This window comes from Microcaecilia unicolor, chromosome 1, assembly GCF_901765095.1.
Source record: "Microcaecilia unicolor chromosome 1, aMicUni1.1, whole genome shotgun sequence".
Classification (NCBI taxonomy): Eukaryota; Metazoa; Chordata; class Amphibia; order Gymnophiona; family Siphonopidae; genus Microcaecilia; species Microcaecilia unicolor.
Window position 1 is genome coordinate 282646595 of NC_044031.1, and position 27802 is coordinate 282674396.

At 49.5% G+C, this 27802-nt stretch overlaps 1 protein-coding gene across 3 annotated transcripts in view; it reads left to right on the forward strand.

Moving 5' to 3' along the window:
• PLBD1 (phospholipase B domain containing 1) overlaps window positions 1–27802 on the forward strand; it is a 147812-nt gene that overhangs the window by 67547 nt on the left and 52463 nt on the right. For all 3 annotated transcript variants that reach the window (XM_030207166.1, XM_030207148.1, XM_030207158.1), the window contains exon 4: window positions 16268–16406. In XM_030207166.1, coding sequence (XP_030063026.1) covers window positions 16268–16406 — 139 coding nt within the window. The remainder of the gene's footprint in view (window positions 1–16267; window positions 16407–27802) is intronic.

Consider the following 27802-nt stretch of genomic DNA (forward strand, 5'->3'; position numbering starts at 1 on the left):
AGAACCTTGGACTCCTTTGGGAGGAAGGCCTACCATTCTTCTATGCTCGTGGCCAAAATTAAGTCCTACCAGCTCTACACGAGCATACACATGCGGAACAATGTGCGGCAGTTGGCGGGCTTGGTGGATGCGCTCCCCCCTGAGCAAGCCAAGCCTTTTCAGGAGGTGGTCAGGCAGCTGAAGGCGTGCAGGAAATTCCTGGCCAGAGGGGTGTATGACACCTTTGATGTTGCGTCCAAGGCCGCTGCTCAAGGTGTGGTGATGCGCAGACTCTCATGGCTGCGTGCCTCCGACCTGGAGAATAGAATCCAGCAGCGGATTGCGGACTCGCCTTGCCGTGCGGATAATATTTTTGGAGAGAAAGTCGAACAGGTGGTAGAGCAGCTCCACCAGCGGGACACCGCATTCGACAAGTTCTCCCGCCGGCAGCCTTCATCATCTACCTCTACAGGTAGAAGATTTTTCGGGGGAAGGAAGACTGTTCCCTACTCTTCTGGCAAGCGTAGGTACAATCCTCCTTCTCGACAGCCTGCGGCCCAGGCTAAGCCCCAGCGCGCTCGCTCTCGTCAGCAGCGTGCGCCTCAGCAAGGCCCATCGGCTCCCCAGCAAAAACAAGGGACGAGCTTTTGACTGGCTCCAGCAGAGCATAGCCGACGTCCAAGTGTCAGTGCCGGGCGACCTGCCAGTCGGAGGGAGGTTGAAAGCTTTTCACCAAAGATGGCCTCTCATAACCTCCGATCAGTGGGTTCTCCAAATAGTCTGGCAAGGATACATCCTCAATTTGGCTTCAAAACCTCCAAATTGTCCACCGGGAGCTCAGTCTTACAGCTTCCAGCACAAGCAGGTACTTGCAGAGGAACTCTCCGCCCTTCTCAGCGCCAATGCGGTCGAGCCCGTGCCATCCGGGCAGGAAGGGCTGGGATTCTATTCCAGGTACTTCCTTGTGGAAAAGAAAACAGGGGGGATGCGTCCCATCCTAGACCTAAGGGCCCTGAACAAATATCTGGTCAAGGAAAAGTTCAGGATGCTTTCCCTGGGCACCCTTCTCCCCATGATTCAGGTAAACGATTGGCTATGCTCTCTGGACTTGAAGGACGCCTACACACACATCCCGATACTGCCAGCTCACAGACAGTATCTGCGATATCAGCTGGGCGCACGTCACTTCCAGTACTGTGTGCTACCCTTTGGGCTCGCCTCTGCGCCCAGAGTGTTCACGAAGTGCTTGGCTGTAGTAGCAGCGGCACTTCGCAGACTGGGGGTACACGTGTTCCCATATCTCGACGATTGGCTGGTGAAGAACACATCCGAGGCAGGAGCCCTGCAGTCCATGCAGATGACTATTCGCCTCCTGGAGCTACTGGGGTTTGTGATAAATTACCCAAAGTCCCATCTTCTCCCAGTGCAGAAACTCGAATTCATAGGAGCTCTGCTGGATTCTCGGACGGCTCGCGCCTATCTCCCAGAGACGAGAGCCAACAACTTGTTGTCCCTTGTCTTGCGGGTGCGAGCGTCCCGGCAGATCACAGCTCGGCAGCTGTTGAGATTGCTGGGCCACATGGCCTCCACAGTTCATGTGACTCCCATGGCCCGCCTTCACATGAGATCTGCTCAATGGACCCTAGCTTCCCAGTGGTTTCAGGCTGCTGGGGATCTAGAAGATGTGATCCACCTGTCCACGAGTTTTCTCAAATCCCTGTATTGGTGGACGATTTGGTCCAATTTGACTCTGGGACGTTCTTTCCAAATTCCTCAGCCGCAAAAAGTGCTGACCACGGATGCGTCTCTCCTGGGATGGGGAGCTCATGTCGATGGGCTTCACACCCAAGGAAGCTGGTCCCTCCAGGAACGCGATCTGCAGATCAATCTTCTGGAGTTACGAGCGATCTGGAACGCTCTGAAGGCTTTCAGAGATCGGCTGTCCCACCAAATTATCCAAATTCAGACAGACAACCAGGTTGCCATGTACTACGTCAACAAGCAGGGGGGCACCGGATCTCGCCCCCTGTGTCAGGAAGCCGTCAGCATGTGGCTCTGGGCTCGCCGTCACGGCATGGTGCTCCAAGCCACATACCTGGCAGGCGTAAACAACAGACTGGCCGACAGGTTGAGCAGGATTATGCAACCTCACGAGTGGTCGCTCAATTCCCGTGTAGTGCGACAGATCTTCCAGGTGTGGGGCACCCCCTTGATAGATCTCTTTGCATCTCGAGCCAACCACAAAGTCCCTCAGTTCTGTTCCAGGCTTCAGGCCCACGGCAGACTGGCATCGGATGCCTTCCTCCTGGACTGGGGGGAGGGTCTGCTGTATGCTTATCCTCCCATACCCCTGGTGGGGAAGACTTTGTTGAAACTCAAGCAAGACCGAGGCACCATGATTCTGATTGCTCCTTTTTGGCCACGTCAGATCTGGTTCCCTCTTCTTCTGGAGTTGTCCTCCGAAGAACCGTGGAGATTGGAGTGTTTTCCGACCCTCATCACGCAGGACGAAGGGGCGCTTCTGCATCCCAACCTCTGGTCCCTGGCTCTCACGTCCTGGATGTTGAGAGCGTAGACTTTGCCTCTTTGGGTCTGTCAGAGGGTGTCTCCCGCATCTTGCTTGCTTCCAGGAAAGATTCCACTAAAAGGAGTTACTTCTTTCTCTGGAGGAGGTTTGCTGTCTGGTGTGATAGCAAGGCCCTAGATCCTCGCTCTTGTCCTACACAGACCCTGCTTGAATACCTTCTGCACTTGTCTGAGTCTGGTCTCAAGACCAACTCTGTAAGGGTTCACCTTAGTGCAATCAGTGCATACCATTACCGTGTGGAAGGTAAGCCGATCTCAGGACAGCCTTTAGTTGTTCGCTTCATGAGAGGTTTGCTTTTGTCAAAGCCCCCTGTCAAGCCTCCTACAGTGTCATGGGATCTCAATGTCGTTCTCACCCAGCTGATGAAACCTCCTTTTGAGCCACTGAACTCCTGCCATCTGAAGTACTTGACCTGGAACGTCATTTTCTTGGTGGCAGTTACTTCAGCTCGTAGAGTCAGTGAGCTTCAGGCCCTGGTAGCCCAGGCCCCTTACACCAAATTTCATCATAACAGAGTAGTCCTCCGCACTCACCCTAAGTTCTTGCCAAAGGTTGTGTCGGAGTTCCATCTGAACCAGTCAATTGTCTTGCCAACATTCTTTCCCCGTCCTCATTCCTGCCCTGCTGAACGTCAGCTGCACACATTGGACTGCAAGAGAGCATTGGCCTTCTATCTGGAGCGGACACAGCCCAACAGACAGTCCGCCCAATTGTTTGTTTCTTTTGATCCCAACAGGAGGGGAGTGGCTGTGGGAAAACGCACCATATCCAATTGGCTAGCAGATTGCATTTCCTTCACTTACGCCCAGGCTGGGCTGGCTCTTGAGGGTCATGTCACGGCTCATAATGTTAGAGCCATGGCAGCGTCGGTAGCCCACTTGAAGTCAGCCACTATTGAAGAGATTTGCAAAGCTGCGACGTGGTCATCTGTCCACACATTCACATCTCATTACTGCCTGCAGCAGGATACCCGACACGACAGTCGGTTCGGGCAGTCAGTGCTTCAGAATCTGTTCGGGGTTTAGAATCCAACTCCACCCCCCTAGGCCCATGTTTGTTCTGTTCCAGGCTGCACTCTCAGTTAGTTGGTAAATTTTTTTAGGTCAATCTCAGTTATGTCCTCGCCGTTGCGAGGCCCAATTGACCATGGTTGTTGTTTTGAGTGAGCCTGGGGGCTAGGGATACCCCATCAGTGAGAACAAGCAGCCTGCTTGTCCTCGGAGAAAGCGAATGCTACATACCTGTAGAAGGTATTCTCCGAGGACAGCAGGCTGATTGTTCTCACAAACCCGCCCGCCTCCCCTTTGGAGTTGTGTCTTCCCTTCTCTTTGTCTTGCTACATATGAGACTGGCCGGCACGAGCCGGTTTCGGGCGGGAAGACGGCCGCGCATGCGCGGTGCGCATTGGCGCGCGAGGGCTAGCAAAGGCTTTTGCTAGTGAAGATTCCGATTGGAGGGGCTGCCGTGGACGTCACCCATCAGTGAGAACAATCAGCCTGCTGTCCTCGGAGAATACCTTCTACAGGTATGTAGCATTCGCTTTCTATGAGCACTTGCTCTGTATACACAGACTACAGAATTTTCAATCCCCCGCCAACCCTTTCCATGGGTCATGCTTCAAAAGTTCCTCCGTACGCCTTAAGGTAGGTGGTGGAACCATCTGTCTCTCCTCATGGTTTCTGATGGGTCTTTTTATGCCTGCCAGTCTACTCTCTTGCTGTCAAGCCTGGCTCCCCTCCTCAGCAGCTCTGCTCTTGCTGCCCCAGAGGCTTTTCTCTTGCTGACTACCCTCTTCATCATCACGGCAACAGCAGTATTCATGGCAGTGGCGTAAGCAGAGGGCATCTTTTGGGTGGGCCAACAGGTTGGATGGATGGGGCACTAGGGTTGCCAACTTTTTGAAAGAGAAAAAAACAGTCACCTGATGCACCCATGCTCTGTCCCTACCCCACCCCATGCTCCACCTCTACCTCACTCCCAATTACTTCACCTACCCCACCCCATGCTTCACCTCTGCCTCCCAATTACTTGAAAGAGAATAACAGTGCAGGCTTCAGTGGCCAATTGAGAGCAAAGGGAAGTACAAGAGACTGCACTCTTCTTCAGCCCCCACTGAGCCACGGTCCTCCAACACACAAATGGTATTGAAGCCAAATTCATTCCACACCCAAAGAACCTCCTGGCCTTCCACCAACAATGGTTGCAGAGCAAGGACATTTCCCCATAAAACTCGCCATACAAAGAAATGTTGGTAATCTCAATAATAGACATATTGTAAAGTAATTAAAAAAAATCTATAAATAAAAAGTCACTCAGAATCTAGAGCAAATCTACCATGCCAGCACTAACTTCCAAAACAAGGATCCTACCTATGAAAAGGTAGTGCTCTAAATATTACAGTGCTGCCCTAAAATATTGATACATCTCTCAAGAAAACTGAACAAGCCAAATTGCTACAGAATGCTACATAGAAACTTCATGGTGACAGAATACCTCGGGGTCACACACATAGAAAAAAAATGCCAAATACAGACTAAGTGACCACAGACTCCATAAATACAAATTAAACTGACATCCCAAGAAGCCAGACCTTGCATGTAGTATAACACTGGAGAAACAAGAAAGAAAGGCATTTCCTCCTGTACAAAATATAACATGGTAACCTAGTTGGTGATGGCAGAAAAAGACCTGTACGGTCCATCTAGTCTGGCCAACAAGATAAACTCATATGCGCTACGTTATATATATATATATACCTGATCTTGATTTATATCTACCATTTTCAGGGTACAGACCGTAGAAGTCTGCCCAGTACTAGTGCTTCTGGGTGGGCCTGAACCAAAACCCACCTGTAGCTACACCCCCTGAATCATGGTATTTCCCCAGCTGCTTCCTTGGCTCATTTGTTCATCCAGCTTTTCCTAGAGCAGCTGCAGTTCATCCTCTTTGCTACCCTTAAGACTCTCACAGATTAGCACTACTTGGTGCCATGCCCCATTCTTCACCAGAATACCCCCCTCCCCTGAGGGGCAGTATATTAGCCTTAGGTTACACAATTATTTTCTGAAACTCTTTTTTTCTGTCACATCTGTGATGGATAATTTTAAAATGTTTCTGGATCAAGCTTATGTGATCAGACCCCTATGGAAAATGTGTACAGTCACATTTCAGATTAGAAAATGGGATTTTAATATTTTATTAATTTTACTGGTTGGTCTTTATTCACAAAAATAAAACAGCTGCAATACCATAACCTTATCTCTATCAGTCACATTAACTTCAGTTTTCAGTGACTGTTTTGTAAATTTTCCTTCCTTTGATCTAGGAGTGCTTCTGAACCCTGTCCTGGAGCTACACCTAGCTAGAAGATTTTTAGGATTACCACAATGACTATGCATGATGCAGATTTGCAAACAGTGGTTTCCCAGTATGTGCAAATCTGTTTCATATAGTGGTGCAACAAGATGGCAGATTTTTGGTGGGCATGACATATTTCCTCTCTTCCTCCCCCTCCACTCACCCCTGAGAACTAAGCTTGCAGAGGGTGCTGGTGTCAGTGGCTCAGGACAACTGCTGCTGACTGCTGAGGTTGTCTGAGGGAAGTTATTGAAGGTTGTGGACGTCTTCAGCTAGCAGGGCTGGGGGATCTCTGCCGTCTACACCAACTGGGTACCACTGCTGGGTGGGACTGAGGCAAAAGTGGGTGGCCCCAAGCCCACCTGTTGATTTAATGAACTATGTGGTTAGGGAGTTTATGCTTTTGTCACAATAATTTTGTGCTATATTGCTATTCTGTGTGTTCGTTAATCTCTGTGCTTACTTTGGCTTGAGGGTAATTCTGTAAAGTACGTGTGATGCGTTATATGTCAGTTATGCACGTGAATGGCAATACTCCCTCCCTCCTCAAAGTGCCCTCCGCTTCCACCCCCCCTCACTCTCTCCTCAATCACTGGCTGACTACTTCCGTGACAAGGTGCAGAAGATCAACCTCGAATTCACCACCAAACCATCTCCTCTTCACCCACTCCCTCAACCAACCAGCCCAGGCCTCCTTCTCCTCTTTTCCTGACATCACCGAAGAGGAAACCACCCATCTTCTTTCCTCCTCGAAATGTACCACCTGTTCCTCAGACCCCATCCCCACCAACTTACTTAATACCATCTCTCCTACTGTCACCCCCCCATCTGTCATATCCTCAACCTCTCTCTCTCCATTGCAACTGTCCCTGACACCTTCAAGCATGCTATAGTCACACCTCTCCTCAAAAAACCATCACTTGACCCTACCTGCCCCTCCAACTACCGCCCCATTTCCCTCATACCCTTCCTCTCCAAGATACTTGAACGCGCCACAGCCGTTGCCTTGATTTTCTCTCCTCTCATGCCATCCTCGATCCGCTTCAATCTGGCTTTCACCCCCTTCAGTCGACAGAAACGGCACTATCTAAAGTCTGCAATGACCTATTCCTTGCCAAATCCAAAGGTCACTACTTCATCCTCATCCTCCTTGACCTATCCGCCGCTTTTGACACTGTCAATCACAATTTACTCCTTGTCACACTGTCCTCATTTGGGTTCCAGTGCTCTTTCCTCTCCTGGTTCTCCTCTTATCTCTCCCACTGTACTTTCAGAGTACATTTTCATGGCTCTTCCTCCACCCCCATCCCGCTCTGTGCTGGAGTTCCTCAGGGATCTGTCCTTGGACCCCTTCTTTTTTCAATCTACACCTCTTCCCTAGGCTTGCTGATCTCATCTCATGGTTTCCAATATCATCTTTATGCTGATGACACCCAGCTTTATCTCTCCACACCTGACATCACTGCGGAAACCCAGGCCAAAGTATCGGCCTGCTTATCCGACGTTGCTGCCTGGATGTACAACTGCCACCTGAAACTGAACATGGCCAAGACCGAGCTTATTGTCTTTCCACCCAAACCCACTTCTCCTCTCCCTCCACTCTCTATCTCATTTGATAACACCCTCGTTGTCCCCGTCTTATCTGCCCGCAACCTCGGAGTCATCTTCGACTCCTCCCTCTCCTTCTCTGCGCATATCCAGCAGATAGTCAAGACCTGTTGCTTCTTCCTCTACAACATCAGCAAAATTTGCCCCTTCCTCTCTGAGCACATCACCCGAACTCTCATCCACTCTCTCATTACCTCTCACCTTGACTACTGCAACCTACTCCTCACTGGCCTCCCACTTTGCCATCTATCCCCCCTTCAGTCCATTCAGAACTCTGCTGCACATCTTATCTTCCGCCTGGACCGATATACTCACACCACCCCTCTCCTCAAATTACTTCACTGGCTTCTGATAAGGTACTGCATACAGTTCAAGCTTCTCCTACTAATCTACAAATGTACTCGATCTGCAGCCCCTCCCTACCTCTCTACCCTCATCTCCCCTTACGTTCCTACCCGTAACCTCCGCTCTCAAGACAAATCCCTCCTTTCAGTACCCTTCTCCACCACCGCCAACTCCAGGCTTTGCCCTTTCTACCTCGCCTCACCCCATGCTTGGAATAAACTCCCTGAGCCCATACACCAGGCCCCCTCCCTGCCCATCTTCAAATCCTTGCTCAAAGCCCACCTTTTCAATGTCGCTTTTGGCACCTAACCACTATACCTCTATTCAAGAATTCTAGACTGCCCCAACTTGACATTTCATCCTTTAGATCGTATGCTCCTTTGAACAGGGACTGTCCTTTTTGTTTAAACTGTACAGCGCTGCGTAACCCTAGTAGCGCTCTAGAAATGTTAAGTAGTAGTAGTACTGTAACTGAACATGTGCAAAGCACACACGAGTGCACAGAAAAATGTAACTTATGCACATTAGTGCACTATGCATTTTTCTATAAGGGGACATAAGTACTATAGCATTAATAACATAGGCGGTGGATGGGTAGGGCATGGTCAGAGCCGCCACTTACACACAAAACGTTTAGAATACTGTCAGGCGTGTTGCATGCTGCACTGAGGTGCAACCATGTACACTTTTCTTTGACCTGGCATAAATGGCTGTGCCTACATTTATGTGCCTAGGTCCTGTTACAGGCTCCTACTGCCTGGTCTTGGTGAATTTAAATGAAGGCACTTATTACAGAATTGCCCTGTACGTCATTTGGTTTTTTTAAAATAAAATTTCAAATTTACAATGCAAGCGCAAACTTGCAACAGAAAAAGTATTACACAATCAGTGTTAGAAAATTACAAATAACTACTACTGAAGATGATAATACACACTTTTTCTATTAGTCCACAATATAAGGGGGTACAGAGGACACAAATCACATATAATAGATAAAAAAGGGAAATAAGTCCTCTAGCTAATGAAATGCCACCTTCTAATCTTCAAAATCACACAGCCTGTATTCATGAGGCCGGCTCCAAACCCTGAACTAACTATGGATCAGTAGACATCCTATTAATAACAAAAATTGTCAGTTGTGGATCAAAGAAAATATAATTCTGACCTTCAATTTTAATCAGGCGTTTACAAGGAAAACAAAGAAAAATGACCCAGAGCAGATAGGAGGAAGGCTGTCCTCATTTCTGGGCGAGTGGACCAGGCTAACTTCAGACGCTTGGGTTCTGGAAGTCATCAGAGATGGCTACAAGTTGGAGTTCTGCCAGCCCCTGAGAGACGGGTTTGTGAACTCTCCCTGCAAGTCTCCAGTCAAAGCAGTGGCAGTGCGACTGACTTTGGACAACCTGATCCGCCTTGGCGCAGTGGTTCCAGTGCCAGTAGATCAACTTGGCAAGGGACGCTACTCCATTTACTTTGTAGTGCCAAAGAAGGGAGGTTCTTCTCGGCCTATTCTCGACCTCAAGGGAGTCAATCGGGCCTTGAGAGTACGGCACTTCAGGAGGGAGACTCTACACTCCGTAATTGCTGCAGTACAAAAAGGAGAATTCCTGGCATCCTTAGACATCAAGGAAGCTTACTTGCATATTCCCATCTGGCCGCCTCATCAGCGCTTCCTGCGCTTTGCAGTACTGGGCCGACACTTCCAGTTCAGAGCCCTCCCCTTCGGGTTGGCTACGGCTCCACGGACCTTCTCCAAAGTAATGGTGGTCATCGTGGCTCATCTCCGCAAGGAAGGATTGCAAGTCCATCCATATCTGGACGAGGCTGATTCGAGCCCCCTCTTATGCAGAGTGTGGAAGAGCTACAGACAGTTATTGCTCTTCTGAGCTCCCTGGGACGAATCGTCAACTGGGAGAAAAGTCAGCTGTGCCCGACTCAGTCCCTGGAGTATCTGGGAGTTCGATTAGACACCCAAGTGGGCAGATTGTTTCTGCCAGACAACCGGAGCGTCAAGCTTCGGGCCCAGGTGGACCAGTTCCTAGCCTCCTCTACTCTTCGGGCTTGGGACTATGTGCAGTTGTTGGGCTCCATGACGGCCACGATGGAGGTAGTGCCCTGGGCCAGGGCCCATATGAGACCACTACAACACTCTCTTCTGCGGCGGTGGACTCCAGTTTCGGAGGATTACGCTGTACGCCTTCCCTTGGATCCAGCGGTGCGCAAGGAGCTGAGTTGGTAGCTGAGACCAGACAAGCTGTCCGCAGGAATGCCTCTTACGACCCCAGAGTGGGTTGTCGTCACGACGGACGCCTGTTTGACGGGCTGGGGAGCCCAATGCCTGGAAAGGACAGCGCAGGGGCTCTGGTCTCCTGCAGAGGCGAAGTGGTCCATCAACCTCCTGGAACTCCGAGCCATTCGGTTGGCACTTCTAGAGTTTCTCCCGGTACTGGTGCTGAGGCCAGTATGGGTCCTGTCGGACAATGCCACAGCTGTGGCCTATGTCAATTGTCAGGGAGGTACCAGGAGCGCCCCTCTAGCCAAGGAGGCCATGAAGCTATGCCTGTGGGCGGAAGCGAATCTGGAACAGCTGTCGGCGGCTCACATTGCGGGAGTCATGAATGTCAAGGCAGACTTTCTTAGTCGCCATACTTTGGATCCCGGAGAATGTCAGCTGTCTGCTCGGGCGTTCTTGGACATCACAAAGCGTTGGGGCAAGCCGAGCTTGGATCGGATGGCGTCCTCTGCCAATTGCCAGGTGCCGCGTTTTTTCAGCAAAGGACGGGACCCTCGATCTCTTGGAGTCGATGCTCTTCTCCAGCAGTGGTCGGTACAGGAGCTTCTCTACGTGTTCCCGCCCTGGCCCATGATGGGCAGAGTGCTAGGCCGGCTTTCAAAGCACCCAGGCCGGGTGGTCCTGGTGGGTCCAGATTGGCCCAGACGTCTGTGGTATGTGGACTTAATCATGCTTTCAGTGGACAGTCCTCTGCGGCTGCCAGCGGAGCGGGGCCTCTTGCATCAGGGTCCCGTGGTGATGGAGGATCCCTCCCCCTTTGGTCTTATGGCCTGGCTCTTGAGTGGAAGCGGCTGAGGAAGAAGGGCTTCTCAGACAAGGTCATCGCCACTATGCTGAGAGCGAGGAAGCGCTCTACTTCCACTACTTACGCCAGGGTGTGGCGTACCTTTGCATCGTGGTGTGAGGCAGGCTCTCTATCGCCCTTCACTGCTCCTATCTCTTCAGTGTTGGCGTTCCTGCAAGAAGGTCTGGAGAAGGGCCTGTTGCTCAGTTCGCTTAAAGTCCAGGTGGCATCTCTAGCTTGCTTCAGGAGTCGACTGAAGGGTGCTTCCCTGGCTTTGCAGCCAGATGTGGTGCGCTTTCTCAAGGGAGTTAATCACCTGCACCCTCCTCTGCACTCGATAGTACCTACGTGGAATCTCAATCTGGTACTACAGGCTTTGCAGAAGCCGCCCTTTGAGCCCTTGTCGAGGGCGTCGCTGAAGGACCTGACGTTGAAAGTGGTCTTTTTGGTGGCTATCGCTTCAGCCAGAAGAGTTTCCGAGGTCCAGGCACTCTCGTGTAGAGAGCCGTTCCTGCGGTTCACTGAGGCAGGAGTGTCGATTCGCCCAGTGCCTTCCTTCTTGCCCAAGATTGTTTCTAGCTTCCATGTGAATCAGCAGCTGTGTCTACCCTCCTTTCATAGGGAGGATTACCCAGAGGAATACCCTGCTCTCAAATGTCTGGATGTTAGACGAGTCATCATCAGATACTTGGAAGTGACCAATGATTTCCGGAAATCGGATCACCTGTTCGTGCTGTTCACAGGCCCTCTTAGGGGTCTGCAGGCATCTAAGCCTACTGTGGCACGTTGGATCAAGGAGACAATTGCGGCAGCTTATGTGGCTGTAGGGGAGGTACCGCCTATTCAGCTAAAGGCTCACTCTACTAGAGCACAGGCGGCATCGATGGCAGAGTCCAGATCCGTCTCCTTGGAAGAGATTTGTAGAGCGGCAACTTGGGTGTCGGCTCATACCTTCTCACAACATTACCGCTTGGATGTGGCTGCTTGGGCCGAGGCCCAGTTTGGAGCTTCAGTGTTGCGTTCTGGGATTTTCATGTCCCGCCCTGGGTGAGTACTGCTTCGGTACATCCCACCAGTCTATGGATTGATCTGCTTGATGATATGGAAGGTAAAATTATGTATCACATCTGATAATTTTCTTTCCATTAATCATAGCAGTTCAATCCATAGCCCCTCCCAGATATCTGTATTGTTTCTGTTCTGGTTATATTTCAGTTTCAAGTTTAGTCTTCAGTTCCTGTTCAGGAGGACTTCGTGTTCAGGTTCTTCCAGTTGGATTTTTCCCTGAGTTGAGACGATTTTGTGTTACAGTGAGCTGCTGCTTCCTCTCCCCCCGTTTTGACGGTGGCTGGGTTGATACTAAACTATGCCGGCGCTCCCTCCTGCTTCGTGCTGCAGTAGGGTAGCTTTGTATCCCTCCCGCTTCGGCGGTGTTAGGGTAAGCCAGCTCCTCCCGCGGTTGCGGTAGCAGGATAAGCCAGTTCCCCCCGCGTCGGCAGGTGTGGTTTCCCCTCCCCCGCTTCGGCGGTGGTGAGCTGGGCTGATTCCCCTCCCCCGTTTCGGCGGTGGTGAGCTGGGCAGAGTGTCCCTTTGTGGGTGTAATTCTCTAAGTGCTGAGTCCTGTGGATGGAGCTTTGATATCGACATACTGAGGAGTTTCCAGCAGCACATGACCACATATAGGGAGGCAAAAGATTGCTCTCTATCTCCACCTGCTGGTAGATGGACACAACCCACCAGTCTATGGATTGATCTGCTATGATTAATGGAAAGAAAATTATCAGGTATGATACATAATTTTACCTTCTCCAACCTGATCCTGAGTCAGGGATTCCACCTCAGATGAGGAACGCAGCTGAGGAGCCACAGCCACTCCCTGCAGTGCCACCGCTACTGACAGGGCTTGAGCCTTCACTGCTCCCTGCCCTGCCAGAGATGACTCATCAGATATCCCACTCGGTGGCGGTGGTGGTATTCAAGCCTCCAGGCTTAGTGAAACTTCCAGCTTTGACTGGTATGGTGATCCTCCTTCCGTCCCCTAAACCAGAAGCGAGCTGCCCGAAGCTAATGGCGTTCACGGGCGTACAAAGTTGTCCATCGGACCCCGTGCCTGTGTTACTGCTTAACATTTCGTTTGCGCCCCATACAGCAAAGAAGCCAGAAATCAGCAGGAAATCAAGGTAAGGCAGGAGCTCGGCACAAGCGCATTTAGTCAGGACACCATCTTAACTCCTCCCCTCTCCTCTGTATATCATTTGTGGGGTGTCTTGCCCATGTGGGTCTTCTGTTGCTGGGTTTCCTCATCTTTGGAGGTATTCTGGGACACTCCTCTGGTTCCCCTCTGGAGGTATTCTGGAGGTTTGATCTTTTTACTCTTTCTTGTTTCTCGCAGCAGGGCTGGGGAAGAGGGCTGGTTCTGTTTTCCAGCTTTCTTCTAATGCAAATGCAGTAGCTCCGTTGGCTCATGTGCTTGCTTTGTTCTGTGGCTGTGCTAACTAGCGACTGTCTATATATAGGACATCTGACCTCTAGTGGTAGTACTGTGAGACTGCCACTAGAGCTCAGGGTGCCCAAGTGCTAGATGCAGCCACTAGGGGCAGGAGTAAGTGGGGAATCACTCCTGCTTAGGCTACTCCATTGGATCACCGGGGGCTGATATAGTAGGCTCTATGGGGGTGGGAGTTCATAGGGGAGGGGAGCTGATGTCAGCAGAGAGTGGAAGAAATTAGCAGATCCACTTATGTAGTTCCTGGTTGAATATTGGCCAGGACCCACTAGCAGCAGTGTGGTCAGACCTGGATATTCAATGCTGGTGCCTAGATATAGCCTGACATTAAATATCTGAGTCTAACTTAGCTTGCAATGGTCAGCGTTAGCAAAATACAAAACAAAACACTGACTGCCACCGGCTGAATAGTGACCAGATAGAAAATTTTGGCAGAAAAAGAAAATGCCCATAACTTCAAACTGATCCCCAAGTTCTCTCTTCGAGGTAAATATTATGAGCAGTGCTCTTTGGTCATTCTGTTCTGTTTTGAAGAGTGTGTGGTGTTCTTTGTCACTGAGAGGCAGATGCACTAAAGCTAAATGAGCCTTTAATGACCCTCCAACCAGGAAAATTTGATCCATTGCATGCATCAAAGGGCTTTTACCGAGGAAGCCAGCAGCTAACGAAAACGGAATGGAGATGAGCAATTAGTGTGAAAACCCCATTGAAACGACATGCACTAACCTTTTCCGATTGCCTTTACGCAGGAAAAAGGCAGGAAATCTAACGAGAGGTCTGGACCTCTCGTTAGGACAGCTCTGTGCCAGGAAAAATCATTAAGTGAAAAAATAAACAAACTTTGAGCCAATCCCAGCGCATTAGCAGAGCTAAAAGCGCTGTGATTGGTCCAAAGGACGTCAGAAAACACACAAAAAAATAAAAATTAAAGGATCGGGAGGGGGCAAGGGCGCTCATCAGGAGCGTCCTGTACGGACGGCCTTGCCCCCCCCCCCCCCCGCTGCTCCCCACTTTCCGCCGCTCCCCCCACCCCGAAAAAGCAAAATTCGAGCAGCCCCTGCCCCCCTCCCTTCCTCACTACTCTCTCACCTCAGCTCCGCCTCCCGACATCCTCCGTCCTGTGCCCCGCCCCCTTTTGGGGTCGTCGCCGCCATTCCCCTCCTCCATCGGGCCCCCCTCCCTCTTACCGGGCCCGTGCAGCGCCTCTCTCCTCTGTCCGAAGGCGCTGCACGGGCAAGAAGAAAGCCTGATGCCTGCCTTCGCCCAGCTTCGATGGCGCGTCTTTCTCCTGCTGGGCCCGCCCCTGTCTGACGTCAGTAACCTACCTGGTACCTACCTGGTACCTCCCTGACAATTGACATAGGCCACAGCTGTGGCATTGTCCGACAGGACCCATACTGGCCTCAGCACCAGTACCGGGAGAAACTCTAGAAGTGCCAACCGAATGGCTCGGAGTTCCAGGAGGTTGATGGACCACTTCGCCTCTGCAGGAGACCAGAGCCCCTGCGCTGTCCTTTCCAGGCATTGGGCTCCCCAGCCCGTCAAACAGGCGTCCGTCGTGACGACAACCCACTCTGGGGTCGTAAGAGGCATTCCTGCGGACAGCTTGTCTGGTCTCAGCTACCAACTCAGCTCCTTGCGCACCGCTGGATCCAAGGGAAGGCGTACAGCGTAATCCTCCGAAACTGGAGTCCACCGCCGCAGAAGAGAGTGTTGTAGTGGTCTCATATGGGCCCTGGCCCAGGGCACTACCTCCATCGTGGCCGTCATGGAGCCCAACAACTGCACATAGTCCCAAGCCCGAAGAGTAGAGGAGGCTAGGAACTGGTCCACCTGGGCCCGAAGCTTGACGCTCCGGTTGTCTGGCAGAAACAATCTGCCCACTTGGGTGTCTAATCGAACTCCCAGATACTCCAGGGACTGAGTCGGGCACAGCTGACTTTTCTCCCAGTTGACGATTCGTCCCAGGGAGCTCAGAAGAGCAATAACTGTCTGTAGCTCTTCCACACTCTGCATAAGAGGGGGCTCGAATCAGCCTCGTCCAGATATGGATGGACTTGCAATCCTTCCTTGCGGAGATGAGCCACGATGACCACCATTTTTGTTTTGATTTGGGAGCCATGTGCTTGTGATTTGACTGTGTTTTGACTGTTTGTGGCATGCGCAGAGCAGCTAACATAACGCTTGGCTGCTCTGCGCATGATTTGGGGGCCGATTAACGATGTGTATTGTGATTCTTTGATACATTGTACGTTTCAATACCGATCTCAGCATGTGTGACTTTTTTTTTTGGTGCATTTTTCGTTATTTTAAAATCGTTAGGGACTTTAACGATTTAGATTTTTTTACGTTTGGTTGCTGCATCTGCCTCACAGTCCACAATATTCCAGTAAATCTGTTTGTTTATTCCATTGTTTGTTCAGCCTGCTTCCTTTTCCTTCTTTTTGTTTGTTTTACTTTTTCATCATAACATAAGGCTCTTGCAGCACATTCAGTAATTCAGGCTTCCTTCTCTCCCTACTTTTGCCCCTTCCATCTATTGAACCTCTGGACATAAGTGTTTCTAGGGCTTATATTCTGTGGGAATGGGGCTCGAATGTAGTTGCACCAAGTTTTGAGCTTCTCACTTCCTGGCAACCTCAAGGGAAGAGGAGGGGAGGGGGTGAGCTGAAGCAGAGAACCCTCATTCTGTTTCCTAATCCAACCCCTGGCTTATCTGTCTCCTCTTTGGCTTTACAATTCCACTTCCCTTTTGTCTACACATTAAGACCTAGGTATTTCTATAGAGATCTTCTCTGTACTTCACAGGAGACAATACCAATGGACCAAAAAGCAAATAACTCTCAACCAGGATGACCCGTTCTGGCGACACGCAGGTTACGTCATAGCCCAACTTGATGGACTGCATGACGGGGCTGCGAAGTGGGCAAAACTTCATGCTCAAAAGGTAAAAGAAATCTAAATGAACTCATTCACTGTTATTACATTTGGTTTCAGCTAGGATGGTTAAAGGTTTATGTGTGGGATTAAGGGGGACATGTTGTTCTATAATCTTATATTGAAACACATTGGGATAGAGTAACTTTTATTTTTCTACAGGAGAAAATAAATGGCCAGTTCTTTCCTCCGAATGAAGGGTATCTCTGCAGTATTTATTTAAAAAAATTCTATTCCACTCAGTCTAAAATTCTTGACAGATTACAAGATATCAATGCAAAATCATCTAAGAACATACTAAGGGCCCTGTTTACTAAGCTGCATTATGGACACGTTAGTGTTTTTAACGCGCGTTAACCATGTATGTGTCTATAATATCCCTATAAGCACCTATACAGCGCGCGCACTAATTGTAGGCTCGTTAAAAGTACTAACACGCCGAAAGGGAAGAGATACCAATAGAGCCCATAAGAATTTAGGGCTTAAGTGGGAGATTCATGGGGGACTGGGAGGAAGGAGGGGAGAAAAAAAATGTTTAAAAGATTGATGAATGATGTTATCACTGTTTGTAAGATAGGAAGCATCTGGGGCGAATTGTTGTAGACCCCTGATTATGGTTGTGATAAGATGTGTACATCAATAAAAAATTGTTGAAACATAAAAAGTACTAACACGCCTTAGTAAACAGGGCCCTAAAACAATACAAATAAAACATTTGAAACAAGACTAAAGCTATAGTCTTGGCTATAAACTCGCCATCAGGCATTATCTTTTTCTGCATAGAAGGAAAAAGTTTTTAATGTAATTAGTTCTGCTTATGTGAAGGTTATTAACAGTACTGTATGCTTTACTGGTATGAAGAAGTTAACACAGCTAAAGTGCATGGAATAAGGGAAAGAAGAAAGAGAGGATTAAGGCAAATATGAGTTGGTGGAGGAAGAGAATTAGTAGGTAGAGATGACTTTTTGGCTGCTAGGCTGTGCTGGTTGACCAGAATATGGTGACTTTTGTGTGTTAATGACTTTTATTAAAGGTAGTTGAAGCTACTGTTCTCAGGGATGGAAAAGGCCCAGCCACTGAGAGCCCCTTTTACTAAGCCACGTAAGTGCCTACTTGCGCCCAACGCTCACCAAATTGGAGTTACCACCCAGTTACTGTGTGGCCCTTGCAGTAATTTCAATTTTGTCACGCATCCGCTACGCGCGTCTGAAAAATATTTTATTTTCTGGCGCGCATAGCGGAGATGCGCCAAGAGGCATCTGACGCACAAAGGTCATTATCACCCAATTTTTTTACCGCTAGGTCTATGACTGGTGGAAGGTCTCAGACCCAAAATGGATGCGCGGCAATTTTGATTTTGCCGCAAATCCATTTTCGGCAAAAAAAGTAGAAATTAGGATTTACCTGATAATTTTCTTTCCATTAGTTCTTCACACTATTCCAGGACGAGTGGGTAGTTATGTCCATCGACCAGCAGGTGGAGATAGAAAATACAGAACTGAGCACCACTACATAGCTCCCTGCTAGCAGCTCAGCTACTCAGTATCAGTCCTCAAGCAAGGAAGAAAGAACGCCCAATCAGGCGCATGGTCAGCATCCAACACATCCAGCCCCAAGAGCCATCCGAAGGCAAGGTCCCTGGAAAACAAGATAGAAAGACCGTGCATAGAGCCACCAATCAGGGTGTCGAACCACGGGAGGGCTCCTGGAATAGTGTGAAGAACTGATGGAAAGAAAATTATCAGGTAAGTCCTAATTTCTTCTTCCATTACGTTCATTCCCACTATTCCAGGACGAGTGGGATGTTCAAAAGCTATCTCTACGAGGGTGGGAAGCCGAACCTGCCACAAGCAGAATTGACACTCAAAATGCAGCTGCTGCCTGCTTGGCCTCCGCTATACCATCATGCTACTGAAGGAAAGCAGAGAATCCCGTGCCTCTGCCCTACAAATATCCATCAGCGAAGACTACGAAGCCTTTGCCTGAGATGTAGTCACACACCCAGGAGAGTGTGCCTTCCAACACGAGGAGAAGAGCCTCACAGAATAAAAGCAGAGACCATGGCCACCTTCACCCACCAGGCAAAGAAAGCCTTGGAAACCATGAGACCCAACTGCTGTTTACCAAACTGCACAAAAGGTCTATACGAAAGGCGGAAGACATCGGGAACCTCGAAAAAACAGGCGGAAGACATCGGGAACCTCGAAAAAAACACAAAGAGAGCCCTGTGAAAATTCAGAAGCCTGCAAGAGGCATATAGACAACTAAATAAAAAGAAACCAACAAGCACTCGGGCAAGAAGGATGGTACTGCCCAAAACGAGACCCCGCCTCCAAAACAAAGACAGAGAAAGGGTCCTAAGAAGGAGCCTGAAGTTGCAAGAAGCAACAGGCCAACGGAAGTGCCTTAATAACACCGAGCTCTACGTGAGAACTAGCAGGATTGCCTAGCGATGCGGCACAAATGGAGAGTGCTGCAGCACCCGAAGGACCAGCATAAAATCCCATTCGGAACAGGCACGCAAAGGGCAGCGTTAGCGACCCACACCTCTCTGAAAACGAATCACAACCGGAAGAGCCGCTAAAGAAGAGGTCTGCCAACGACCCTGAAAGCAAGCCAGGGCTGCCACTGGAACCCAGTGCTAGCCCTTGATATTCCCTCCTGCAAGAATGCCAGGAGATGGCCCAGGGTGGAAGCAAAGTACTGGCATGTGCCAAGGAAGAAGAGCGCTTCCTAGCCTGCAGCAGGGAAGCCAGGACTGAAACCAATAATCCTTCTTCCTCAGCCGAGCCCTCTCAAGGGCCAGGCCGTAAGAGCAAAGGGAGAAGAAACCTCCATGACCACCAGGCCCTAACAGAAGAACCTCGAACTTGAGGGACTCGCATTAGCTCCCCAACTAGGAGCTTCACAAGATCTGCATAGCACTGGAGGTGTGTCCAGGCTGGAGAACAGGAGCACTGTATCCCGAAGATCTCCCACTCTCCCCCACTCCCGCCTAACTTCGGCACGGGGGAAGGTGTACAGGAGTCCCTCGCTCAAACACAAACGCAGCAGGGTGTCCAGATCCAGAGAGTCCTTTTCCCTGTGATGGCTGAAGAACCGAGGAACGGTGACATAGGAACAGGCCAAGAGAACCAAGCCCCATCGACACATCAGCAACTGTAATGGCTCGACCGGCAGCTCCCAATCGCTGGAAGTCCGAGCGTGCCTGCTAAGAAGGTCGGTCCCCATGAGAAGGACCCCTCAAAACCGCCGAAAGGCACAACAGGTGTCTCTGCCCCGGCCATTAACCAGTTGGGCTCCAGAGCCAGCAGACTGCTAGGAGTTCCCCCCCCCCCCCCCCCCACAGCTAGTAGAAGAGTCTAGTGCCATAGCAATGTTTGAAAAGGCCCAAACCAAAGCATTCCCAACAGCGGGGCAAAAGCCTCCAGAGCTTAGCGCACCCCTCACAGCTCCAGAGGGCCAATACGCCTCTACTGGAAACCAAGAGCCGTGCCAGGGGACCCCTGCAAAGGGCCCCCCAGCCCAAGAAACTGTCAACCGTAGACCCCACTTCCCAAGGCAGGAGCGGGGAGGGCCTCCCTAGGGTCAACGACTGGTGAAGCCACAACCACCTCAGGTCTGTCTGACCGCCAGGGGCAAAGAAGCCCGAGGCTGTAACCCTCTGAAATCGGAGACCAGGAGCTGAATAGGGCCCTATAAATTGGCTGCATACCAGGGTAAGGTACTACTTCCAGGGCCGCTGTCACAGAACCAAGGAGCTGCACAAAATCCCAGGTTGGAAGCTGAGAACGAAGCAGAAGCGAAGAATCCAGTGCGCCAACTTAAAGCGCCGTCCCTCTGTGAGAAACACTCAAGCTCACAGGGAATTGAAAAGAACACCTAGATACTTCTTGGTGTTCTTGCGCCAACCACCCCCACTGAAATTGAACACCCAAACCAGAAAAGAAAAAAACAAAACCATTGTTGAAGGAGCCTCTACACAGGTTTGGGAAGAGGAGGCTCGGATTAGCCAGCTGTCCCAAGTGCAGGAGGAAACGAAACCTCCATCTCCGCAGAAAGACTGCTACACGCACGACCTAGGAAAAGGTCCCCGGGCCTGTGAGGAGACCAAATGGTCAGGACCGTACTTGGAAAAGAACTGCAGAAGCAGCCCCAAGAGGGGAAGGTAATTACGCCTCCCTGGTCTCAAGAGCAGAGACAACTCTCTCTCTGAACAGATTGGGAGCACAGACCTCAGGGTCACCATCCGAAAACGGACACCAGTGGACCCCTAGAGATCCCAATTGGGTTGCACTGCTCCCATCTTCCTGGGAACCTCAAAATAGGAGGAGAACCGACCAGATCGCGCTCGGCGGGAGGGATGGGAACAGTGGCCCGAAGGGCCAGCAGCACCTCAACTGAGCTTCTGCTCTGAGCTTCCAAAGGCCCCCCGACAAGGAGACTGTAAGAAAAGAGGAGCTACCGGAGGGGAGAACTCCAACTGGAAGCCATCACCCAGAATAACCAGTGCCAGAGCTGAGGAAAAGGGTAGACCACATGTCCCGAAAGGCCTGAAGCGGCCCCCAGTAGGCCCGGAGGGACCATCCGGCCTGGCTATATTGGGATTGCCGGGAGACAGCAGCCACGCTTTCTGAGTGCCCTGCTGGCTCTCCATCCCCCGGAAGGAAGATTGCGGGGCCCGAAACTGAGCCTTCTGGCTAAAGGTCTGACGACCAGACCTACACAAGGAGCTGTCATGAAACAGGGCACCTGCTGAGCCCACAAGGCAAGCAGAGGAACAAGGAATGTCTTCTAGAGGATGCTGGGGCCCGCTCACTCAGCTCCTGAACCAAATTGCTCAGGTCATTCCCAAAAAGAAATGTGTCTCAAAAGGATAACCTGACCACGCAGGCCTTTGAAGTGGCAATGGCCACCCACGCCTGCAGTCAGAACTGATGCCTCACGGAGAGCGTCAGGCATGCCTGTGGCTGGAAAAACTGACATACACAGTGACCATCAGACAGGCTAAGCCCGCCTCCATCCAGGCAGCCCGGGACTGCCCGGGGAAAAAGGACTGCTGATGTCCCTGCAAATAGAAGCCTGCAGCTCCACAACAGTCACCTCAAGGTGTGCTGGAAAGCCTGTTTCGGCTTCCTATCTAGCAGATCCCTCAAGGCAAGGCCGCCAACCACCGGGAGGGTAGTACTCTAGGTGACTGCAGACGCCGAGTCCAACTTAGGAAAGGAAATATCTCCTACTTCTGGCACCAGAGAAAAATGACGGGCCACGGTCCTCCCAATCTGTGGGCCTGTGTCAGAGACACTCCACTTTGCGGCAAGCAGGTCCCGAATGTCCAGGTGAATGGAGAAATACCCTGGATGGTCCCCTGAGGCTCTTCATAAGGCTAGCCGCCTGACTACCTTCCAGAAACTCCCCAAGGGAGCGCTGCAAGTGCCTCTGAAATCAGCGGGCCGCCTCCTAGCAGCCCAACTGCAGCAAAATCTGAGACTAAGTCTCCATGGGGCAGCAGTCACGATCCCCTGGGAACAGGCAGGGAGATCCCCATCTCCTCTCTCCCCGGAGCTGCCAGGCCCGCTGAAGAAAAGGCTCCTAGCACCAGCCCAAGGCCCGGTGGAGCAGACGAAGGGTTGGACCTGACCCAGGGCCCCCCCCCCCCGAAGGGACCCCCACCTACACAGCTGCCTGCGCAGGGGCTTCGCTTCTGCCGAAAAAACCAAAATGGCCACCATTCCTGCCTCCTTCTGAGGCGAAGCACCAAGGCCCTGCACCAGGGACCAGAGCCGAAAGAAACGCGCTGCTGTGACTGCGAGCCCCGAATCAGCTCCTCCACTTGGGAATCGGACTGCACGCAGTGGCCCAAGGAGGAACACCGTTCACTGCACGACGAGCAGCAGGTCACACACTAAGCGGGGGTTGCCATGGCTTTTTTTTTTCTTTTTTAAAACTGGAGCACAGCACAAACAAGCAAAAATATGTCCTTTTTTTTTTTACATTCAGGTAGATTAGGCAGTTTTCTGTCTTCGGAGGAATCACAGTCTGTTTGTATCTGCCAAAGACCTCAAGGAGCAGTTGTGAAATTTCAGCCAGACTCCACTGATCTAATCATTAAACTGCTCACCCACTCCTTCCATGGTCTTATTTATTTATTTTTTTGTAGCACCGACACACAGTGCTCCCATCGATGTCCCAAGGCCTGAAACACAGCAGAAAGGACCCACCACCCTGGGTCCACGCTACCCGGGGCACAGTCACCCCCCCCCCCCCTTTCAGAGCAGGGCACAGCAGCAGCACCGGCCTGCCAGACCTCACTGTGTTGCCTGCGACTCATCTTCTGAGCTCACTGGTTGCTCAGCAGGCTCTCACATAGAGGAAAAACAGGGAAAAGGTGCAGAACACCCCAGGGGGAAGGCATGACAGGGACCCAGCACCACCAGGTATGTCTCCTCAACTGGGAACCAGTTGACCAACTGGACCAGGAGCAAGGCCTCAGAACCAGAGACAGAGGAAGTCTGTCCATCCACCTGCTGGAGATAGAAGATACTGAGGAGCTGAACTGCTAGCAGGGAACTATGTAGTGATGCTCAGTTCTGTATTTTCTATCTCCACCTGCTGGTTGATGGACATAACTACCCACTCGTCCTGGAATAGTGGGAATGAACGTATTGGAAAAGGCATTTTTTGCAGGTACACTGAAAAATGGATCTGTACGCGCCCAAAACCCACGCCTACACTACCGCCAGCCATTTTTCAGCGCACCTTTGTAAAAGGACCCTTAAGTCACTCGGGTGTATAAATTGGTACCTGCTACTGTGACAGGTCTGGAAGGAGTTGCTCCCACTGCCAGAGAAGCCACATGTCTTCAGTGGACCTGAGAGGAGCTACTGTGGCTTGGAGCTCTTCTCTACTCACCCAGAGAGGTGGTAGAAAGGGGAAGACAAAAGAAATCACAAATGAAGAAAACAAAGAAATCATAAACTAAAAAAGCCAAAAATAAAAGGAATAAAAAAATGTTGCATTTGCATATCCATTAAACATATCCTGAATAACATACTGATAAGGCCAGGATGTAAAAAATTCTCAGATCCTTTTGAAGCCATAGGAGAAAAAACCCCTCGACATTTGAGGAAAATTTGAAATATATGTAATTTATTTTCTTAGCATATAAAAATTCATTTTGCAAGTGCAGTATAACATAGAATGCAGGTCACAGGAACCTGACAGGATCCAAAAAAGTAGCAAGATTCCTTGCTACTTAACCCCAGGGATAGTCTTTGTCTTTCCCCTAATACTATCCTAAGAACGGTTTGTGGACTTCTCCAGAAATATGTCCAACCTTTTATTAACCCAGCTACACAACTGCTTTTACTACATCCTCCAGTAACAAATTCTAGAGCTTAACTATGGGTTGAGTGAGAGAATATTTGTTCCTGTTTAGTCTTTGCACTGTTTTGTAAGAGTAAATAACAGATTCATTCCAGGCTACTCAGGAATTTATAGATCTTTATCATATCATCCCTCAGCCATCTCTTCTCTAGCCTTTTCTCATAGGGGAGACATCACATCTCCTTTATTATTTTGGCCCCTGTGCTGCCTTGGAGGAGGGAGGCCTTCTAAAAGTAGAGCATCATCCTGGTGAAGTTAAAAATAATCCTGTAGCCAGGACCAGACCACCAGGGGATGCAGTGTCCTCTTGTACTGGCATGTAACTAGCTGGGTGGCTTATGGACATGAGGATCGCCTGGTCACTTGCCTGCCTAGTGCAAAGGTGGCAGACCTCACACGTCACCTAGATAGGATTTTAGATAGTGCTGGGGAGGAGCCGCCTGTTTTGGTACATGTAGGTACCAATGACATAGGAAAATGTGGGAGGGAGCTTCTGGAAGCCAAATTAGGCTCGTAGATAGAAAGCTGAAATCCAGATCCTCCAGGGTATCATTGTCAGAAATGCTCCCCGTTCCATGCGCAGGGCCCAAGAGACAGTCAAAGCTCCGGAGTCTAAATGCATGGATGAGACGATGGTACAGGGAGGAGGGTTTTAGATTTGTTAGGAACTGGGCAACATTCTGGGGAAGGGGGAGCCTATTCCGAAAGGGTGGGACCAGGCTGCTGGCATCAGCATTTAAAAAGGAGATAGAGCAGTACTAGAAACTGGGGGAAGGCCGACAGTCGCTCAAAAGTGCATGGTTCAGAATAAGGTATCTTTCAAAGATATCACCAAACCAGGGAAGATAGGGCATCCTGATAGCGAGGTTGCAAAAGAGACCGTAGTAGATCAGGTGTCTTTAAATAAAAAGCAGACAGATTTTCAAGATTTCATGTTATCACTGTTGAGCAAGATATAAATAGGAATAACAAACATAATCTGAAATGTCTATATGCGAATGCCAGAAGCCTAAGAAATAAAATGGTAGAGTTAGAATATATTGTACTAAATGAACAAATAGATATAATAGGCATTTCTGAGACCTGGTGGAAGGAGAATAACCAGCGGGACACGGTCATGTCAGGATACAGATTATATTGCAGTGATAAGGTTGATTGAATTGGTGGAGGGGTAGCATTGTATGTTAAGGAGGGCTTTGAATCGAATAGACTAAAAATTCTACAGGACACAAAACACATCTTGGTATCCCTATGGATTGAAATTCCATGTATAAAGGGGAAAAGGATAGTGATAGGAGTGTACTACCTTCCGCCTGGCCAGGATGAACAGACGAATGTAGAAATGTTATCAGAAATTAGGGAGGCTAACAAACTGGGCAAGGGTGGTGGACTTTGGTCCTGAGGAACTGAGGAACTGAGTTTGATTCCCACTTCAGGCACAGGCACACTCTGGGCAAGTCACTTAACCCTCCATTGCCCAAGGTACAAATAAGTACCTGTATACAATATGTAAGCCGCATTGAGCCTGCCATGAGTGGGAAAGTGCAGGGTACAAATGTAATAAAAATAAAAAAATAATGGGTGATTTCAATTACCCTGATATTGACTGGGTAAATGTAACGTCAGGTCATGTTAGAGAGGTGAAATTCTTTGATGGAATCAAGGACTGCTTTATGGAGCAGCTGGTTCAGGAGCCAACAAGAGGAGGAACAATTCTAGACCTAGTGCTTATTGGAGCGAATGATCTAGTACAGGAGGTAATGGTTCTGGGACCTCTTGATAACAGTGATCATAACGTGATCAGATTTGATATAAGCTCTGGAGCAAGTACACACAAGAAATCCAATACATTAGCATTTATTTTGTTACATTTGTACCCCGCACTTTCCCACTCATGGCAGGCTCAATGCGGCTTACATGGGGCAATGGAGGGTTAAGTGACTTGCCCAGAGTCACAAGGAGCTGCCTGTGCCTGAAGTGGGAATCGAACTCAATTCCCGAGGATCAAAGTCCACCACCCTAACCACTAGGCCACTCCTCCACTCCACATTTAACTTTCAAAAAAGAAGACTATGAGAAAAAAGGTGAAAAAAAAAAACTTAGCGGAGCAGCTGCGAAGGTCAAAAATTTATATTAAGTGTAGAAACTCTTCAAAAATACCATCCTGGAAGCCCAGTCCAAATATATTCCGTGTATTAAAAAAGGAGGAAGGAAGACCATACAATATCCAGCATGGTTAAAAAGTGAGATGAAGGAAGCTATTAGAGCTAAAAGAAAATCCTTCAGAACAGGGAAGAAGGATCCAACTGAATATAATAAAAAGCATAAAGAACGGCAAGTCAAATGTGCTGATAAGGAAGGCAAAGAGAGACTTTGAAAAGAAGTTTGCGTTGGAGGCAAAAAAAACTTTTTTAGGTATGTTAAAAGCAAGAAGCCGGCAAAAGAATTGGTTGGACCACTATGTGACCAAGGGGTAAAAGGGGGCACTCAGGGAAGACAAGGCCATAGCGGAGAGATTAAATTAATTCTTTGCTTTGGTCTTCACAAAGGAAGATGTTAGAGAAATACCGATGCCAGAAATGGTATTCAGTGCTGACGAGTCAGATAAACTGAATCAAATCGCTATAAACCTGGAAGATGTAATAGGGCAATTTGACAAATTGAGGAGTAGCAAATCACCAGGAGTGGATGGTATACATCCCAGAGTATTGATAGAATTGAAAAATGAACTTGCAGAACTATTGTTAGTAATATTTAATTTATCTTTAAAATAAAAGCATGGGGTCCTCCCGAAGGAGGCGGAAAGCATTTTTGGGGATTTGGAAGCCGTACATACAAACGCTATCACCCAAAGCACGTAGCTTTATATTGAATCACTTATGATTTTTTAAAAAAATTTTATCTATGGGGAGGGGGGGAGGAAGGGGGCGGGAGAGTTGGAAGGTATGCTAGGGGAAACATGAAGACAATATAAATGTCACAGTTAAGCCACTATCTATGTCATCAAAATATTGGCAGATATGTCAAGGTGAATGATCAGTTGTCCGAGGTTTGGGGGCTAATTATTGCTTTACTATGACATGTGTTGTTCAGCCACTTATGTCTGTAAGCAGCCCTAAATGTGTACACAAGGACAAGGGAGGGAGGGAAGGGTGGAAGGGGGAGGGAGAATCTATAATTAATCCTTGGAAACGCAGGCTGGACAGCCGTTTGTTATGCAGTGCTGTTTGTTAGCTGTAACATGAGGTATTCACTTTGTTTTCCCCCTTTTCTTGAATAAAGGTAACATAGTAACATAGTAGATGACGGCAGAAAAAGACCTGCACGGTCCATCCAGTCTGCCCAACAAGACAAACATATGTGTATACCTTACCTTGATTTGTACCTGCCTTATTCAGGGCACAGACCGTACAAGTCTGCCCAGCAGTACTTCCCGCCTCCCAACCACCAGTCCCGCCTCCCATCACCGGCTCTGGCACAGACCGTATAAATCTGCCCTCCACTATCCTCGCTTCCCAACCACCAACCCCTCTTCCCTCCACCTGCTCCGCCACCCAATTTCGGCTAAGCTTCTGAGGATCCATTCCTTCTGCACAGGATTCCTTTATGCATATCCCACGCATGTTTGAATTCCGTTACCGTTTTCATCTCCACCACCTCCCGCGGGAGGGCATTCCAAGCATCCACCACCCTCTCTGTGAAAAAATACTTCCTGACATCTTTCCTGAGGCTGCCCCCCTTCATCCTCATTTCATGTCCTCTCGTTCTACCGCCTTCCCATCTCCGGAAAAGATTTGTTTGCGGATTAATACCTTTCAAATATTTGAACGTCTGTATTATATCACCCCTGTTCCTTCTTTCCTCCAGGGTATACATGTTCAGGTCAGCAAGTCTCTCTTCATACGTCTTGGAACGCAAATCCCGTACCATTCTCGTAGCTTTTCTTTGCACCGCTTCCATTTTTTTAACATCCTTCGCAAGGTACGGCATCCAAAACTGAACACAATACTCCAGGTGGGG